Here is a 20,302-nt window from a genome sequence, read left to right as displayed (position 1 = left end):
ACACTGCTGAAGGCTTAATCAACTAGGGCAAATTTATATTCTCTTCAGAATTTGCAGGAGGATACAGTCCACAAGTCCCAGCCTGCAGAAAGGTCAGAGGAATACACAGCTTCTGATGTTCATGGTAAGAAAGTAGAATTCTACTATTTATTCTGGGTATATTCCAGGATATAATCACAATTTCATATTTGCTCTTCATTGTGTCACAGGATATTTTGCAGCAAGTCAGTTTTTCTCCTTACACAACACAGGATTTCATTGGCAGTACCAACAGCAGGCATCTCCTGTTCTCTCTTCCACCATTGTGCCCCTAGCACTCCCCTGTCAGCCATTCCCAAACTTACTCAAATTAACCTTTTTAAAAACATGGATTAGTTGCTTGACTTTGTTCATGATGCAGCCCGCCCAAGTTACACCAGCACAGCTGAAGAAGATGGTGAGCTAAAGTACAGGGGAAGGAAGAAACAGCTGAGAGCAAGTACTCCTGGATCTGCCATTACCATCAAAACTTCCCTTCCCTAACATATGCCCTGAGACACCAGTGTTTCAGGCAGCAGTTGTGTTTGTTGAATAGATCACATAAGTCCTGTTGCAGCATGTATACGTAAATACCACCTCTTACACAAACCTTAACTAAACCCCATTGTCCCATCATCCTACTCTCTGTCTGCCTTAAAGTATCTTCATAAAAACTCTTTTTCCCATTTCCCATTTTCTGTGATGGAAATGTGACTCAGGAGGTTCCCATACACACTTGCTCATTCCCATCCCTGTGCTGCAGTTTGCTGCCCCAGTGTGACACTGTAAACAGTCACTCAATTGATCTAGCTTAGAACAAAACATCAGCAAAACACTCTGGTAAAAATAACCCAGTGTGTTCCAGCATTTCAGTTCATCACGCATTTTGCCCTCACAATTGCTTCTACTGCAAAGATCCCTAATGCTTTAGCAAATAGTTCTTTGCCGACATATTCTGTCAAAACAGACACAAAAATTTCAGACTTTGTAAAGATGTAAATTAAAAAAACATTATATCCTTTCATTTCAGGTTTGCTGTTCCTGAAACTCTGTATATTCAGACTAGTGCATTAAATCCACATCTGGATTCAGTAATTATTGCCTCCAGCTGCTCTTTCTCTGCCCCCTGCCAGAAGCTATTATCCACTTACACCACAGTAATTGTTTATTTGATCACCATTGAAACCAGTTCTGTCCCTAGTAGAACAATCTGTTTAAACAGAGCCCGTGGGACCAAGGAACTGCATAGAAGAAAGAATCCACTTTACTATTCACAGTTCATCAGACTTAGCTTTATCTTCCCTCTCCTCCCCCTTCCTTCAAACAGTTCACATTGATTAGGCCCTTTCTGAAAGGGTATCTTCTTGCTCAGAACTTCTTTATTTCTACTTTACCTTGGTGTGACTGCATGAGCTCCTTCCTATATTTCCTGTCAGCTGCCATGTTCAACTACAGAGTGATCTAGGTACCATTGTAGAAGATGACACTGCGCAAAACCAGGGGCTTTGGGAAGTATAGTAGAACAGTTCTGTGAGTCTTTATAAGTTAGTTTGATCAGTCCTCCCAGACACATGAAATCTAAGGCGTGATTTTTGAATAATGATAGCTGAACTGTGTTAAACCAAGCTACTGGATATTTCTAGTTGTAAATACTTATGTATATTTGAATCAAGTAACTTCAACTAAATAAGGGTGAAAAGGTAATGCAATGGCACTTGCATTCCATAAATTACTTACTTATTTAAGTTTTGAAAACTAGCCTTTTAAATAAATAGAACATGAGTAACTTCTACGAAAACTGCGTTCAACTGAAATTAGTAAAAATGAAACAAAATTGGATAGCATGTTGGGTAGCATCATGTGACTTTCCTGATCTTAAATTATTTGAATCACAGTAATACAGTCAGATAGTATAGATCTTTCATTCTCATTGATATTTTACAAGCCTCTGTTTAAAGTCTCATGTGCCCAGTGTGACATTCCGGCTGATGATTTAGATTACCTGGTTAGCTTCAGAGTGGCAGAGTGCTATCAACATTTAAAATCTGCAGTGGTTATTTTTCCACCATGCTCTAATCTTCTTCAGTTTAGAGCAGTGAGTGCATCGCCTTCTAACTGTTCTGAGCATTCTTTCCTGTAACTGAAGAAGTTTGCTATTCTGGATTTCTCAGAAAGCTGGGTGACTAAGATAAGTGCAATTAGATCATACATACCAATCCTGTAAATGCCATCTTCAAGTGCAACTACAACTTCAAATTCTAAAATATAATTACTGATATACATCTTATGCTCTAATTTATGCATTAAAAACATGTCCCGAAGTTGCCTCCTCTGCAGCTTTCTAGGACCTGCAGATTAAGGTAGGAAAAACATTCTGAAGAGGGAGCAAAAAAATCCCAGCACGATTGCATCTGTGCATCCTAACAGTAAACTGCTTCATGGCAAAATGGATGATCTCTCAGTTATAGCCTCCTAAACCATGAAGGATGCAGTGTCAATTAGGATGTAATGCCAAATCCCTATCAGCAAGTCTACCAAGAAAACTTGAAAACCAGTGCAGAAAACAACAGAACTGCTCAAATGCATTCTCAACATCCAACACCTCCTGTGAAGCAAGCCTGTATGGCCTACTGTACCATTAATTTCTAGGTGATTCAAAATATTGCCAAATGAAACCTAACTTGCAGCAATCTAACCTTGATATGACCAATGCAGGGTGAACTCCATCAAGTCTGTAAGGGTGAAAAAAAGTTGCAGATGAAGAGAAAGCAGCCCCTCTATTAACAGCTGCTCCCAAAGCCAGCAAGCTCTTCAAATTCCAAAATGAGAAGTGCATAATCAGTCCCACAGCCATTCTGCCTGCCAACAGCCTGGCAACGTGATCTTAATTTTGCCTGGTACAAGTCAGTCAACGTTACATGTAGGTCAGGGCAGAATCACAGGAAACAGACTCTCAAAGGGGTCTGAATGCATGCTGAATGACACAGGTTTCCAGGTAATAAAATTCTTGATGCTTTGTTCTGCTAATTCACAATTGTTTTAATAATTTTTCCCAATTTGCCGAGTAGGACTGTGGCATCACTGTCCTACATCAATTCCTGAAATTCCATAACGCTTTCCACTTTAGGCTCCTAGAAACACACTGACAAATACACAGATGCATAAGCACTAAAAGGACAGTCTTTCAACACTACTGCAAGCCACAAAGTGGAGACCTTAGCTATGAAGATGCTCCATGTGCCAAAAGGAAAACAAAACAAAACAAAAGAAACCTGCTGTCCTCTTACGTGGAAAAATAATCATCTATCTTTAGGCGAGAAACCTTTATTCTCACCGTCAAGGTAGAATCTGGAAAGAGAAGGGTCTTAGGCCGGGATACGAGCCCTTGCAGAACACAGATACATGGCTCCATTTATTATATTGTTAATCCTTGCACAGGTTTATGTTTTAAAAGCAAACTGAGGTAAATAACTTGTTTAAAATAACAAGCATGAGGAAAATTTTTAGCTTAAAGTAGAATTCTCAAATGTATTAGACCTACTTATTTCTGTAACAGCTATTAGTCATTGACTGATTTTCAATACATTATTCTTGAACTTAATCTCACTGTAAATTTTGTCTAGCATCTGTACCAAAAACAGCAGTGCACCTATCCACTTACCCAATATTGCTAAATCTGCACATGCTTAAGCTTGCAAATGGTGTGTTTAAGCTTTAACTTAGAACTGGAATGAGTCAGATATTATATAAAAGAAATCTGAAAATTTACTTTTAAAAACATATACCTACAACTTTTAGATGTTAAGTTCATCAGCCTGCCTCACAGAGAATTTACATTAAGACAGAAAGTTACCCAAAGCTCCTCTGTAAGGATGTTTCTTTCACAAAGTAAAATTAATATTTGATAAATTAAAATACTTGCTCTGAATTTTTATCCTGTATTGGCTGGGTCAGTTTCCTCCATGGATTGTACGCTGAGTCTATACTGTACAGGCGCATGTGCATGGCCAACACATGGAACAGCTGATCTGAAAGGTGGAGAAGAGAGATTGCTGATTATTACATATAATACTATGAACTATTTTACATTAAGATGCCATCATTTATTTTGCATTATGCCTCTCATCTCATTCCAAATAAGCTAGTACCCTTGTTTAAGCATATTTTTATTATCTATTAATTGAAACAGGCTTAGAAGAAAAGCAAGGTTTCAATAGAAGGCAGTGAATGTATGCATGTAGATTAAAAAATTTATTTTTTTCCTCTCCTCACATTCTGAAGCAGGGAAAGGCTGTTTAGAAAGCTCCAATCACATCCCACTTGTTTTAGTGCTCATAAAACACCGGCTCCACTTACTTAATTATAGGTCTTTTTAAAAAATCCTGTTTCATATGTTGCATATGCTGCTATGTTGCTAAGGTTACATGCACACTTCACTTCCCTTTCTAGTTTATGCCAGAAGCCATGATATCCTAAACATCTCTTCTGAACAGAGACCAATACACTTTTAACACACAGCTTTTATTCTCCTCTCTCACAGTTAAGTTCTGTACACAACGTATTTGAAATTAGCTTGAAGTTGCTAGAAGTTCTGGCCTATAGCAGGGTCACTTCTGCCTTCATAAGGTTATTTGTTAGGTAGGTAACCTTTGGAAGAGAAAAACCCCAACTGACCAAAAAACCAAACAAATTAACTTCTGACCGCGCAACAGTGACACAGAAATAGCAACAGCCTTTATAATGGCAGAGATTTGTCTATATGAGCTGCAGGCAAAGTTTGCTGATATTCATCAATTCAAAACCTTGTGTATATCCACTGTGCCCATAATATTTGCAAGACACTTCCCAAACCTTTTGAACAAAGGACACTCAAGTTATTATTCATGCGCATTACTGCAGCATCTTGTATTAAAATGCAGTTTTAATTTCTCTATGAATCAACTGATCAACACAAAGATAATAACATCTATCCTTCCTCCCCTTAAGCAAGCCAAGAAGGCAGGCAACATCTCTGTTGACAGTGTTTCCAGAGAGGTACAATAAGAACGACAGAATGGTTTGGGTTGGAAAGTCATCCAGTCCAACTCCCCTGCAATGAGCAGGGCCACCTTCAACTAGATCAGGGACTGCCAAGGACTCAGACTTCTCTGTGTTTACGATACAATTTGGGAACAAAGCGTATTTTATCTTCACAGGTTTATATTAAAATACTACTTTCCACAATCATGCTCACTTTTTTCCTCCTGTCACACTGTATCTTGCCATTTGCTGCCATGTTTGTTTCTGCTGTTCAGTTTTCTGGGATACTGCCTCCTTCCTCCCTTTCAACTCTTCCCCTCAGCATCTTGCCATCACCTTTCCCCTCACTCCTCTTTTATTCCTTTAGTTGATACCTTTGCCTCCTAGTCTTTTCATCTTCCTTCTCTCTACGACTCACGCAGCCTACACACTCACTCACAGGTTCTCTTTTTAAAGTAGAAATAGCAGCTATTAATTTATTTTCCATAAATAGACAATTACTCAGAGGTACGCAATAGCCAAAAGAGGCGCATGATGAAGTCAGCTGACTGCCAGAGCCTGAGGGCTGTAATTAGCTCCTGGGGTTTGTAAAATAACTGGAGATGTAGATGGCATTGGAATTGATTGCTGTCACCTGCTTTCTGAATAAAAACAGTCACCGAGGACAAAATAAGTCATCTTTTCTCCCAGTAAGAGATTCCAGCAAAACATGGCTTTTCTGACAAACTTCAAATCCCTGAAAATATACTGATAGTTCATCAAAATGACAAACACCTCCTCCAGTATGGTCTGATTTGGAATGAAACCCATTAGACCATTCCTTCCCTCCTGCCTCTCTGTGACTAAAGGGAATGTCACTTTTTTCTTTTCTGAACTGCTCCTTGCCTCAAACAGTAATAGGCAACTTAGCATAATTAATGAACCCTCTGTTCCTTTAATAGCTATTTTCCTGAGCTTTTACTAAGACAAAAATAAGCAGGCAAGCATCAAATTCTAGCACTGGAGAACTTATTTGTAATTTCCAAGTGTGTAACATTTATGGATTCAAGATATATTCTATCATCAACTGAATCTGAACAGAAAAGTTCCGTACAGCAGTCTTGTAAGACAGTAATTTCTGTTTGCGATCAAGTTGGCTATCAGTCCTTTGGAAGAAAACGTGTTTAGCAAATGAATGTAAAGCTAGGAAGTAGGTAATAAGATACAGTTACAATGACCTTTTATGAAATATTTTTAATGAACTGACTTAAACATTTTATGATGCTCTCCAAATCAATACCATGCTTGCTTCTAGCCCATGGTGACTGAGGAATAATATTGCCTCCAGTGCTGCACAGCAATGGCCTGGTGGCAGCCACCTTCCAAGTCAGTAAAATTGTGCTCTGATTTGGCTGTTGCCTTCGTATTGGCATTATCTGAGAAGATTTCTAACAATTAGCAAATACTAAGGACTAGCCAGAGGAATACACAAAGGTTTATTTCCTCACAAACACATTCTTCTGTTTTACACCACAGTGGCTCCAATTGCTTTACCTCAAATTTACTATAATTATGGAGTATTGGAGAAAGCCAGGGAAAACACCAGAGCTCTGAGAATACAGACCTGGCAACTTCTTTGTGCACCAAGTACTTGGTGTTTCACCACATTCTTACTTCCTGGGGACTGGCAAAAATCTGCTCTGAGTCAAATGAATGCCATAGTTTTTTTCCCCTGGGTATTTGTGTGAATGCATCAATCCAAAATATAAATATTAAATTACAGAACATCCTCCCATTTTCTTATACCCTACTTAGAAGCTCAGAATAGACCTAGAAAAAAAACCAAACAGCCCACAACAAAAAAAAAACCAAGTAGCAGCAGAACATTAACATGACAATGGCCCACAGCCAAGAACCTTGCCTACTCTGCTGAAGAATGGGAGGGAAGGCCATAGCTACACCAGACATCCCAACCCCTACCACCGCTCACAGCGTATCTTACAGCCAGCTCTCTCCAGGACAGACCACCTTCATGAACGGGAAAGACAGGATCAAAGTCATCAAAATAACATTCTTAACAAAATTTGGTAGAAGAGTAATTTTAGAAAGCACAGTGGCAACAAAATTAGAGAATGGTAATTATGAATTCACAACCGAATGAGAACTACAAGTCTGTTGATAATAAATCATAAGAAGTAAACAGTGAAATTAATTTGAACCAGGTCCTCCTTTCCCAAAAACTTTGTCATATTTGAGACTGACTGCATTGAGTTAAATTGAATAAATACAAAAATCACAAAATTAGAATGCACAATGTAACTTATTGTGGCAAGCCAGCAGGGGCTTGGCAAGATTCCAAGATTTAGAGACTTAAGTGGGCAAAATTATTACTGGCCTTAAAACACATTCACATGGCTCAAATATCACTTACATTAAAGCAGTGCTGTCTCAATTCCCCCAACTTATTTAGATGGTTTTTGTTTTCTTAGAATACATGTAAAGCTTATATAAAACACTTAATAGAATCACCTAGATTAGCAGTTAGCCATCTTTGAGTCAGATTAGCCATCCTAATTCCATTTCTAAAAATTATGAAAATAAATCTGTTGTACCATATACTGCTGCTCTTGGTACATTCTTTTCAACTGTTCCCGTACCAGCTCTACTTCTTAGTGTTACTCTGTTGTGAGAGAGGAGCAATAAACTCAATTGGAATGGGCGCAGCTCAAAGGATAAGGCCTTGTCTTTGTACAGGGACTGGCGCTACAGGAAGAAGTGTTCTAATTCTGCTCCTCCCATAAAAACTAAAGATAATGGGTACCTTGTCTATTTATCCATACTGCCTGCAGTTGCATTCTTCACGAATTTTTGTATTAAAGGATTAGTGATTCAGGAAGTTACAGGTAGGTGTAAGTTTCGGTCTCACTAGTAATCTTGGTTTGATCTTTGCCAAAGAGATCCTAAATTTCCACATGAGTTTTGTTGCCTTTTTTTCATCTTTCCTCCTTCCAGTCACTTGACTTTAAACTCTCAAATTATGAAAGCTGAAATCAGAGGATTTTTTCTGTTATTAATTCCATTTCCACCATGTATAGCAATTGTGCTGCAACAATGATGACAAAGAAAATTAAGGAATTAGCTGACTTTAGTTTGCTTGCAAAAGTCTAGATGATGTGTTTATTTCCCAGTCTCTCTCATATGCATGTTTTAGATGGATGTAAATAATATACTGCTGTCAAAACCCTCTACTTTGCTATTCTGATCCACTCCTACATTTTTCATTCTATAAATTGGTATTCACGTTTACAATGTCAAAAGATCACAAAACTCAGTGACACAGCAGTTCACCACGAGTGGAACTGAAAACACCCCTTTTCTCAAGTGCAGTATGAAGATCAGACCAGACTAGAAACATTATGTTCTTTCCTCAGAGTTTCTTGGACTATCAGGAAGAATGTACATTATAACAAAAAAAAAAACTTGATACAACCAGATGGGACTTGATTCTTAATAAGGAGATTGAGGAATTTTTGTCTCCTTATAGAGATTTATATAGTCCACTTAGCAACAGCAGCTGCAAAGACCTGCTGACAGCATCTTCCCATTCATCGCTGATCCAGTAGATTGGAATCAGTGAAGAAAAAAATATGTGAAGGTCAGGAAAAGCTTATTAAGGCATTAAGACATGAATAGTCTTTACAAAGTCTTAAGTCTTAATTGCTGATGAAGCAGCTAATTATCCTTGACACCAAACTTGCCAGTGTATGGAATCAACTTCAGCAACATAATTCCAACAGTATCTACCTTCACCTCTCTCACAATAGGTATGAATGGCATACCAAGGTTTTTAGGAAATAGTTAGGATCTAGCATGAAAGGATGGGCACCAAAGACCTGCAGACTGCCAGACTCTAACTGAAAAAAATAAACAGAACAAAACATTAAAACAAACCAAAAAGCCCAAGCAGACAACAGAAACCCATTGTACCAAGGGAAAAAGCATTCCTGAAAACTACTTTTATTCTTATTTTCAGTGACTGCAGAGATCTGGTAGGAATCTTTGCAACCGTATTCATACTAATAGATTACAGGAAGAAGACAGTTGCAACTGAGCAATTCGTAAAAGAATGAGGTTTTTCTTCCTACAGGAATACTCACTGGTTCCAAGTACCACTGACCATATTGGTAAAATGAGACAGCCATTACTGTCAATATGGTTGAAAAATTTGGTACAGAAGGAACATGAAGAGCTTGGAAAATGCTTCACGTCCAGATGACTTTCTCTGCTCGCAAAAACACTAGAAGCACTGATGAAATTACAGTATCACAGTATCACAGTATGTTAGAGATTGGAAGGGACCTCAAAAGATCATCTAGTCCAATCCCCCTGCCAGAGCAGGAACACCTAGATAAGGTTACACAGGAATGTGTCCAGGCGGGTTTTGAATGTCTCCAGAGAAGGAGACTCCACAACCTCCCTGGGCAGCCTGTTCCAATGTTCTGTCACCCTCACTGAGAAGAAGTTTCTTCTCAAGTTTAAGTGGAACCTCTTGTGTTCCAGTTTGTACCCATTACCCCTTGTCCTATCATTGTTTGCCATTGAGAAGAGCCTGGCTCCATCCTCATGACACTCCCCCTTTATATATTTATATACACTAATAAGGTCCCCCCGCAGTCTCCTCTTCTCCAAACTATAGAGACCCAGCTCCCTCAGCCTTTCCTCATAAGGGAGATGCTCCACTCCCTTAATCATCTTTGTCGCCCTGCGCTGGACTCTCTCCAGCAGGTCCCTGTCCTTCTTGAACTGAGGGGCCCAGAACTGGACACAATATTCCAGATGCAGTCTCACCAGGGCAGAGTAGAGGGGAAGGAGGACCTCTCTCGACCTACTGACCACCCCCCTTCTAATACACCCCAGGATGCCATTGGCCTTCTTGGCCACAAGGGCACAGTGTTGGCTCATGGTCATCCTGCCGTCCACTAGGACCCCCAGGTCCCTCTCCCCTACATTACTCTCTAACAGGTCGTTCCCCAACCTATATTGGAACCTGGGGTTGTTCCTGCCCAGATGCAGGACTCTACACTTTCCCTTGTTATATTTCATCAAGTTATTCCCTGCCCAACTCTCCAGCCTGTCCAGGTCCCGCTGGATGGCAGCACAGCCTTCTGGCGTGTCAGCCACTCCTCCCAGCTTAGTGTCATCAGCAAACTTGCTGACAGTACACTCAATTCCCTCATCTAAATCATTGATGAATATATTAAATAATACTGGTCCCAGTACGGACCCTTGAGGCACTCCACTAGATACAGGCCTCCAACTAGACTCCGCCCCATAGACTACAACTCTCTGGCTGCTGTCCTTCAGTCAGCTCGCAGTCCACCTCACTACCTGATCATCCAGACCACACTTCCTCAATTTAGCTATGAGGATGCTGTGGGAGACTGTGTCAAATGCTTTGCTGAAGTCAAGGTAGACCACATCCACTGCCCTGCCATCATCCATCCACAATGTTATTTCCTCGTAAAAGGCTATGAGGTTGGTCAAGCATGACTTCCCCTTGGTAAAGCCATGTTGACTGCCCCTCATAACCCTCTTATCCTTGACATGCCTTAAGATGGCATCAAGGATAAGGTGTTCCATCACTTTCCCAGGGATGGAGGTGAGGCTGACCGGTCTATAGTTACCTGGGTCCTCCTTCTTGCCCTTTTTGAAGACTGGAGTGACATTTGCTTTCCTCCAGTCCTTTTGATACTAACATCTTAATGAAGACAGATGACACTGCTGAGCCATCTACAAACACAAATCACAAGCTTCAAAGGAACAAGAGGAGAAAAAAACCCAGCCAAACAAAATACCCAGTAGAGCAAAAGGGTTTCTTAATGGTTAGAACCATCACAAAAGTAAGGAAGGTGCTGGATATTTAAGGTGAGCTTACACAAGTCTTAAATACTTTCTTGATGTCCTCTTGTAAATTACTGTCCTTTCCAATTAATGCAGTTGATGCTGAAATGCCAGACTGCTATCTGAGGGAAGTACAAGGATAAGGAGCTCCCATGCAGGGAAACTGAAGCTAAAGGACAAGGTGACAAAATATTTAATCCTTCCCAAAAAAACTTAATCCTATCCTCATCACAAAGAGAAAAAGGAAAAAAGAAAAGAAAGCAGCCAGAAAGAAAGAGCTATTTAAAATTATAAGGAAGAAAGGACTAGATTATAATTTCATTTATAGATAACTTTTAAATTTTGGAAATTTTCGCTCTACTATTGCAAGATTACCAGAGTAACAATGGCAGAGAAAAACACGTATGCACAACAGAGAAGTAAGACCTGTGCAATTGCTATACATCATAACTATCCCCATAGCCCATGAGATTTTCAAGGCCATAGACTAAAACTGTAATGTGGTCCTTAAAAAAGACTTGATTTTTAAGTAATAAGTGAATAGGACTCTATTTGCATTTTTTGGTTGCATACCATGTCATAACACACACACACACACACACAAAAAAAAAACTTTAAACCTTAAAATGGCAATTTTACACCCAAATTTTCTTCTTCATTCTTCTTGCATAGATTCAATCACTGATACTAACAGCTACATTAATCACTCTTAATTTTACTTCCCAAGAGCAGCTGCCCTCAAGGTGCAATCTACTAAAACAGCTTTTGACCTTTTTGTTCTTTTTGCCACTGTAACGGCTCACCTGGGACAATATACCCCTCTTTCTGCAATATCTAATCAACAAACTTTACAGTTCTTGCAAGACATAGTGGGTTGCTTAATCTCAGAATAGACATCTCATTATCTCACAGATAAGACAGACAAAACAAGGTTGTATTTTAGATTATTTCTGCTGGACCTGACATGAATGACATTTAAAAACAAAAGCAGTTTCAATACTGTGCAAGCGAGACTTTAAAGAAAAAAGTATTCAAGTTCTAGAGAGGGCATGGATTTTCAAGATCACTCTTCACTGTGTAAGAGCATGAAGAAGTTGAAGGTATATTTGAGTGAAACTTCAAAAAATCCAAGAGGTAATCCTCTTGGAAAAAGAAATTAGCATGGAAAGATAAAATCTATTACAGAATGTAAAGTATCTGAAGAACTGCAATTTTTTATCTCTAAATGCAACAATAAGGAAGGAGCAATGAAAGAAACTCATATTATTATCTTAGAATCACAGAATGGTTTGGGTTGGAAGGAACCTTAAAGCTCATCTGGTTCCAACCTCCGCTGCCACAGGCAGGGACACCTTCCACCAGACCAGGTTGTTCAAACCCCCATCCAACCTGTCCTATTATGTAACAGTTTCTTGAAAACAAACCTTTCTATATATGGAGAAATAATTCTGCTTCCCACTAGACATACTTAGCCTAAGGTCCAAAACTAAACAGAATACTATAAAATGGAAGTACTGTACAGATCTGTCCTAGGAGAACCCTGTTACCTTACATTATAAATTAGTCATATTAAATCTTGCATTAAAATAGGCTATTTTCATACATAACAATCTTACCAAATAAGTACCAACAGAGAACATTGTCCTGGGTTCAGCAGTAGCAGTCAGTTTTTCTCTTCCACGCCACTGCCCGGAACACTATCCTGGGCCTTGAGAACCAGATTTTGTGGCGACATGGCACCCCAGAAAGAATTGAATCAGACAATGGGACTCATTTCCGGAATAACCTTATAGACACTTGGGCCAAAGAGCATGGCATTGAGTGGGTATATCACATCCCCTACCATGCACCAGCCTCGGAACAAAGCTGATAACACTGATGTTTAGACTGACCAAAGACTTTGTGAGTCTCATGCTCTGCCAGGGAGGAGGAGGGGCCGGGAGGAAGCAGGGACAGGACGCCTGACCCAAACTAGCCAAAGAGGTATTCCATACCACAGCACGTCATGCCCGGGGATGTAACTGGGAGCTACCCGGAAGGGCACATCCTCTTTTCGGTCGGGCTCTTTTCCGGCGAGCGGTATCATATTTTCTTCCCTTGTTATTTCCTTTATCATTATTATTATTGGTGGCAGCAGTAGTGATTTGTGTTATACCTGAGTTACTGGACTGTTCTTATCTCAACCCGTGGGAGTTACATTCTTTCGATTCTCCTCCCCATCCCTCTGGGGAGTGGGGGGGGGGAAGTAGACTGCGTGGTTCTAATTTACAGCCGGGGCTTAAACCACGACAAACATAAACAGCATGTGTACATTTTAACAATGAATAGATGACATGTATGTGTCCATGCTGTTTAAAGCAACAATACATTCATACATATAGCGCCTCTCACCCAAAAGCTTTAAAGGCCATCAAGTTTTCTCCAGTGCAAGGCAGATACTAGAAGCCATCAACATGACTGATTTAGATCTAAATAAGAAAATGTATCATTCTACACACATTCTAAAGTGGTGAAAAAAAGCAAGTGCACTGTGTTTAAATGCTGTCCCTACTTCATCAGAAATACATGCTAGAATCCTTAAAAGTAATGCAGCAGCTGAAAGAGAAAGCACTACTTTGTGTACACCACACTCAACACATGTACAACAGTTTAAGAAGGGAACAGAAAAATATTACTGTCAGCAAATAAAATGCAATGTGTTGTAAGTAGAAACAAATAACAAATATCAAGAAATGTTGTAACTTTGAAATTTGTGCTGTTGATGCTTTTAATCAGAAGAAAGACTCTACCAGTTTCAGATTAAGCCTTTGTGGGCAAGTAAACAAAACCAGCCAAATCACATCATGGGGAAAAAAAAATTCTTCTCTCTAAATATATACATGATCCTGAAGACAAGGGTTTAAATCTATGTTTTCCTTCTTGGGCCTTCTTTCCTCTTTATATAGACAAATAACACACAGTTTAAAAGCAGTTTTGCTGCTACCAAGAAGTTACGCATTTCAAACTTTTGAAATTTTGTAAACTAACATGTATTTTTAAAAGCAATAGTTCTAAACTAATGTGTATTTTTAAAAGCTATAGTTAATGTAATCTTAAAGTTTGTTGTTAAGATGATCATTTCCATACTTCAAGTATGAGAAGTATTTTCAACTTTCTGCAAGTTTAGTTTGTTCCAGTAATCTATTTTGATGAACAAGCAACATTGGTTCATTTTGAGACATAGAGAGAGTTGATGGCAAAATAGTAAAAGTGCTGAAAAAATTATTAAGTATGATAGCAGAATTGTTTATTTGCCAAATACTAAAGGTTTTAGAACAATGAATATGTGAGAGTTTCTACCAAAGAAAATTTGCTAAACTCTCCTGTCAGAGAAAGAACTAGGGAAACTGAACACAAGGGACATGGTAGCTGCAAATTTCTAAGTATGAGACCTAGTCATCAGATACATTAGCACTCAGAGAAACAAATTACTATTATAAGCAATAGCCAGGGTGAAACAAAGCTTTCCTGCTTTACCCTTAAAATACTTCTCATTTTACTTACCAAAAACCATTCAATTGATACTATGACAAATTATTTTTTAATAGATTACACTCGCAGCACATGAACATCTCTAATGAATAATCTGTGGAAAGTAGGTTTCAGATTTCTCAAATTGCAACAAAACTCAAAGAGTAAGGCAAGAAAAAAAGTTCTTAAAAGAAAAGTTGATATAATCCAGAAAATGTTAGAAAGAACTAGACATCTTTACTCAATATTCTAATAATTTAAATTGCACTTCATAACATAAAGCTTACTTAAACATGATCTTTTCCCAGCTGTGCTTGCCCCTCCTGAACATAAATTGCCTCCTCGATGGACCAGTTCAAGTTCCAAGTTTGTTCTGTAAGAAAAACATAACTGTGTTGAATGGAACAGAATTATTCAAGCTTCTACAGACATAAGAGTCACCACAAACTCCCAGCCTCCACTACGTAAAAGAATCCTGTGAACCAATCTTTAGTCCAAGATACTGCCAAAACATGACTCAAACTAGCTTTATCAAAATACTTACATATAAGATTTTAAGTGGTTTGATTAGCAAGTACTATATTAAAAGAGCTGCTAACGGTTGTGATTGAAGAATAAAAAAATTTAATTCTGAGGCTTTTTTCTGTAAGCACACACAACTCCTTGATAATTTATGTGCAAATCTGTAACAACAATATACAGATTGGCTAAATTTCAGTCAATCAGGTATGTCTAGAAAGTGTTCTCTTATTGGCAGGACTCTTGTTTTGCTTTAAACAAACAGACAGTACAATGGATATGCTATCAAGTAACTAAGTAAGAAAACAGCCTGAATTATAATGGAAGCACTGACCTTTATAGATAAGTTTGTTAATAAAAGCCCTGTAGGTTAATTCTGAATGAAACACTGGTATTCACTACAGCTCATTAGTATGACACAAGAGTTGTGTCACTAAATCCCTGCATGTCACACTGCATCTTTCTTTCTTAGTATTACTGTAATCTGATACTTAGGCACCAATTGTTTAGGCCAAATTCGTTAGCTTTGTTTAATTTTGCAATTGGATGTTTCAGGACTGCATTATCTTCTACCCCTAAGACTTGGAGCAAACAATTTACGTTATGTTCTCTGAGAGCTGCTTTAATAAGTCAACATACATTTCTTTAATTAAAGGAATATAATTCTATTAGTCTGAAATGCTATTTTGCTACTTTAACCCAAACTGCAAAGCTCAGGCTAAACTTATTTTGCCCTTTCACTAAGAAGTGAACAATTTTAGGTGCAATATAATGCAACTGAATTCATATTAAAAACTATTCTAGAATTTGAGGCACATAATATATCTAAGATAAGAACACACATCCACATACTCTAAAGAAGAAACTACAGGATGACTATATTATTCAAAACATGAATTTTTTTTACATATTTGAGCTCCATCAGCTTGAAAGAACAATACATTTTTGATATGCAGTGTTTGTTAAGATACTTTCATAAGGGTTTTAAAATAGTAACATTTCAGAATATTACTACCCCTAAATTTGCAGCTTATGCCACCCATTTCTGAAGGAATGCTTTAATCCTCTCTACTCAGAAAAGACAATTTAACATTGATAATGTGCCTGCGCAGAGCTCCATCTGGTTGCTACTGATAAGGGCATCTGTGTGACAGGGGAATTTTCCACTCTTCAGGCGATTTGCAGTGCTCACTGAACTTCTAAAAATCTACCAGCAAGGATGCAGGGAGAGGGATTTCATATTAGTGGACAAAATAGCAACTGCAGATCTGTACGTGCTAGTTCATCATGGGAATATAAAGGAAACCAGTATGTTTTATTTCTACAAACTTTCTGATAACTAATTTGTAGAACAAAATTAATGGCAGCCTTCCATTAAAACCAAGATAATTAATATTTAAATCAAACCCACTACCAGAATGTCTGAGAATAACTTCCTAGATCTAGAATTTTAAATTTCCCTTTCACCAATAAATATGTACAATTTTACAGAACAAGCCTCAGGGACAATTCTGAAAAACATAAGAAAAACCAAACTCTTCTCGATACATGTGAGGTGTTATATAGTGCGTTTTGCTATATGGAATGTTAGGAGAGAGATTTGTGGAAACACATACACCATCACACATACCATACCAACTCTCTCCTCCCACACTTTTTCACTGCCTCCAGCCCCTCAAAGACAGCAGCTTACAGTTCAGCTTTCTTGGAAACATAGATATTAGCTATTTTCCTCTAACACATCTCTTTCAAAACATACCTGAACTTTGGCATGAAAGTGCACAGTAGAGAAAGCATCTTCTGTGGAACTGAACACTTCTCCTTTATAAAATGTTCAACATCATGTACAGCCCTAAATAATTTTGAAAGAGACCAGTGTATCTCCCCCCTAATCCAAGCTCCCTTCTGCCTTGAGGATCTGAGCACCATCTGCCCTCTACTGAAGAAAAGCAATGAAGAAAAACTTGGGGCATCTGATACAAGATAGAACACAGAGTGGTCTCTGAAAGCATCCTTTTCCATCACAGCCTCCTTAACGTGAAGGAAGGAGAAAGAAAATCTATATAAGTGGCTGTTTCCTCTATCTAGAAATCTTTGTGTCATTCATTGGAGCAATGAATTTTGTAGAACACTGGCTTTATCTTCCTCACTCACAGAAGAAACCTGAGAAGATGGATTTGGCTCAACTGTACAGACTCCTGATAAAAAACCAGCCCTACTTCATCTCTTCTTGTGAGCTTTCATTAAAGGAACATATGGGGGTGGGGGGAAGGGAGAAGGTATTTCTCAGAATTTGTAACAGGACAGAGTAGGGGGAAGTAAAAATACAATGCCCTTTCCAGAAAGAGAACATATTTGGATGGACCTCCTCTTTTTACTGGGACACAAGAATCAAGTTAAGCACTATCAGTTTTTCCATTTCACTTTACAGAGACAACATATCTATATGAAAAGAAAATAACAAAACAGGTTCTGAAACACAGACAGGAAGGGAAGAACTGAAGGTTCTTATATTAGTCTATATGTAGCCGACAGCAAAACCAAAAGCTTTGTTTATACAGCCAACAAAAGAACAAAATGTACTGCTGTGCAACACAGAAAGAGGCCTCCAAGGTACTGCCACAAATGACAGTCATCAGGGCTACAAACATGGAGCTACTGAAATTAAAGCTAGGCACACACGATTTGCAAATGATGCACTATACTAATCTTTTAAGATCAGTAGCAAAACCAACACGGATGCATATGAAAAGGTCATAAATTTAACAAGGTAAGACTGTAGGGAGAGAGGTAGCTGAGGAGCTGCATTTCCAGCTGCGCATACAAATCAGGATGCCAAGACCCCTAGTGCCTCCTTTGCTAGGAAAGCAGACAGGGGCTAGCTCTCCCACTGGGTGGTAGAGAATTTGCTTGTAATTTCTCTTTTCTAGTACCAGTGACATCTGCCTAGGTAAGCAAGAGTGAAGGAAGAAAAGTTCCTGGTTTTCCTGAAGCAGAAAGGATAAGCTGTGGGAAGCGGCTACATCTTGTTTAACCAGTAGTATTCCCATCCCAGCATGCCAAAGCTGGCCTCCAGCGGTAAACTAACATCTTTTAAGAAGGCTGCAGGTGATGTCATTTTCTGACAAAAAACGGAACATGACTTATAAAAAGATTAAGAGTGTTTAATTCACTTGCAAATATATGGAGTGAATAAAAATATAATTGCATTCAAATGCTTATTTAAATGAGGACTACTTATCATCTTGACCACTTAATTTGTATGTTAAATACAAGGATGAAATGAATAACAGCTGTAGAAGTTCTGACCAAAAACAACAAAATGTTTCAGATACATGAAACTAGAAATGCTCAAAGGTTGGTAAGGAACACAAGGTTATCATCACCTCAGAAAGAATTGGATGGAAATAAGGAAGAAACAGGCTGAATGACAGAAATAATTTCCAGAAAGCAAGTTAGCCTGTAATTTAACTGTGGATAGTCCATTGTTTGGATACTTAAAATTAAACAAAACATACTGAGATCATACAGAGAAAACTATTTCGCTCTGGGAGATGACAAGCTCACATATTTATTTCCACAAACAGAAACGACGGCTGTATTAAAATGTCTTTTTAGAAGTTTCAGGGGTTTTCAACCTAGTTATGTGATTATCAAGTAGTAGAAGCCTGCAAATCTGAACTGCCAAATTGAAAGGCAAGAGAGATTAACTATTTTGCAGCTAATCTGCACCCCGCTAAGTGACTTTATGAGTTATGGTAACAATATGCAAGACTGGACCCAACACCCAAAATCCTTCAGCCATGAATAAATAGGAAACCACTGACACAAGTCTAGCCTAACAAGGAGGGGTCACAATGAGTACAGGTGGCATATTCTAATGTTAGTGGTCAACCATGATTTCTCTCTCCAGCAGTGCAAGCAGCAACGAAACACTGTTCTGCTTTGAAGTATTTTTAACTCTTGGAATGAAAACAAAAATTTTTGGCTTGGGGTGTTAATAAAAATATAATAAAATATAGAGATATTTAAAATATATTTAGTATCGATTTTTAAATCTTAGAATATTACACCCAGAAATGTATTATAACACCATTATTTTACCTTAAATAGAACATCAAATTATGGTTACAAGTAATCATACTTTTATATGGGAAACATTACTTTTGAGTCCTTTGTATTTTTGGAAAGATATTAAACTGTAGTGACCAAATACATAGGTGCTAAAAATCTCAACATTACTTAATCTTGTATAGCATATATCACTTAAAATAATCTTATATTTATATATATTAAAGAATATAATTTATATATATTTATATATATTTTTATATATATAGATTTATATATATAGAATATAATATAAATTATAGAATAATCTGCTATATATAAAATTTAATTGCTGCTCTTAAGGCACAGTAAAGACACCTTTAAAAATATAGACAATATTTCTTTTAATGGAACTATACAATAATGTAGGTTGGAAGAGAATTCTGAAGATCAGATAGTCCAACCTTCTTGCAAAAGCTGAGCTTTAGATTTGATTATCCAGAGTCTTGCTGAGCCACATCTTGAGTATTTCCACTGCTTATACACTCAAGGCACTCAGCAACTAGAGTTTATGAAACTGCAGTAAAAAAATACTACTGAATCACTTGCACACCTGCACTTTCTTTTCTTGACTTGCAGTCAGCACCTACCCTGCAGTCCTCAGAGTACAAAAAATTCTTTGCTTAATAACTATTTCAACTTCTTATGGAAAACCACTGTATTACAGTAAATCTGAGCAGAGTAACCATTCAGAGCGTCTTAACATTTATGGTATAGATGGAAGGAGGGACCATTTTGATTTTCTAGGAGACAGTGTCTGCGACCCTGACAGCCATAAAACTGGAATCAAACATCACAAAGAAAATGCTGGTAGTTTTGACACTTTTTTCCAGAAGTCTGATTCACACACAGAGAGATTCCTGCTTGCTGATGTAGAAAAAGCTCCTCCTGTGATCCCCATTTAACTAAACAAAACGACTATCTGACGGAGAGATTACAACACCCTGTGATTTAAAATAACAGCAATATGGCAGTGATATAGAAATAATCTAATTCTGCTAAACAGGAGTAAAGGAGATTTGACGGTTTGGGAAAGGAAGGCTGAAAAAGAAATTCAACAGAAAATTTTGATTATATGGAAAACAAAATCTTGAATAAAAAAGAAAACGAAATAATCTTATGACAGAATGTTCTCCAGGTTTCAAGCCACTGCTGCATATGCTAAAAATTGACTGAGAGGCATCTTTCCATCTTGCATATGCCTGCATACAAATATTAGAAAATCTAACCTTGATGTACTAAGTAT

General features: G+C 38.0%; 1 protein-coding gene across 1 annotated transcript in view; it reads right to left on the bottom strand.

Moving 5' to 3' along the window:
• UBR3 (ubiquitin protein ligase E3 component n-recognin 3) overlaps positions 1–20,302 on the bottom strand; it is a 113,287-nt gene that overhangs the window by 18,677 nt on the left and 74,308 nt on the right. Inside the window, 3 exon segments of the mRNA XM_080621699.1 lie at positions 3,937–3,945; positions 3,947–4,046; positions 14,715–14,800. Of these exon segments, the coding sequence (XP_080477825.1) occupies positions 3,937–3,945; positions 3,947–4,046; positions 14,715–14,800 (195 nt within the window).

This window comes from Psittacula echo, assembly GCF_963264785.1.
Source record: "Psittacula echo genome assembly, chromosome: 6".
NCBI classification, from domain to species: domain Eukaryota; kingdom Metazoa; phylum Chordata; class Aves; order Psittaciformes; family Psittacidae; genus Psittacula; species Psittacula echo.
This window is presented reverse-complemented; position numbering and strand designations above follow the sequence as displayed.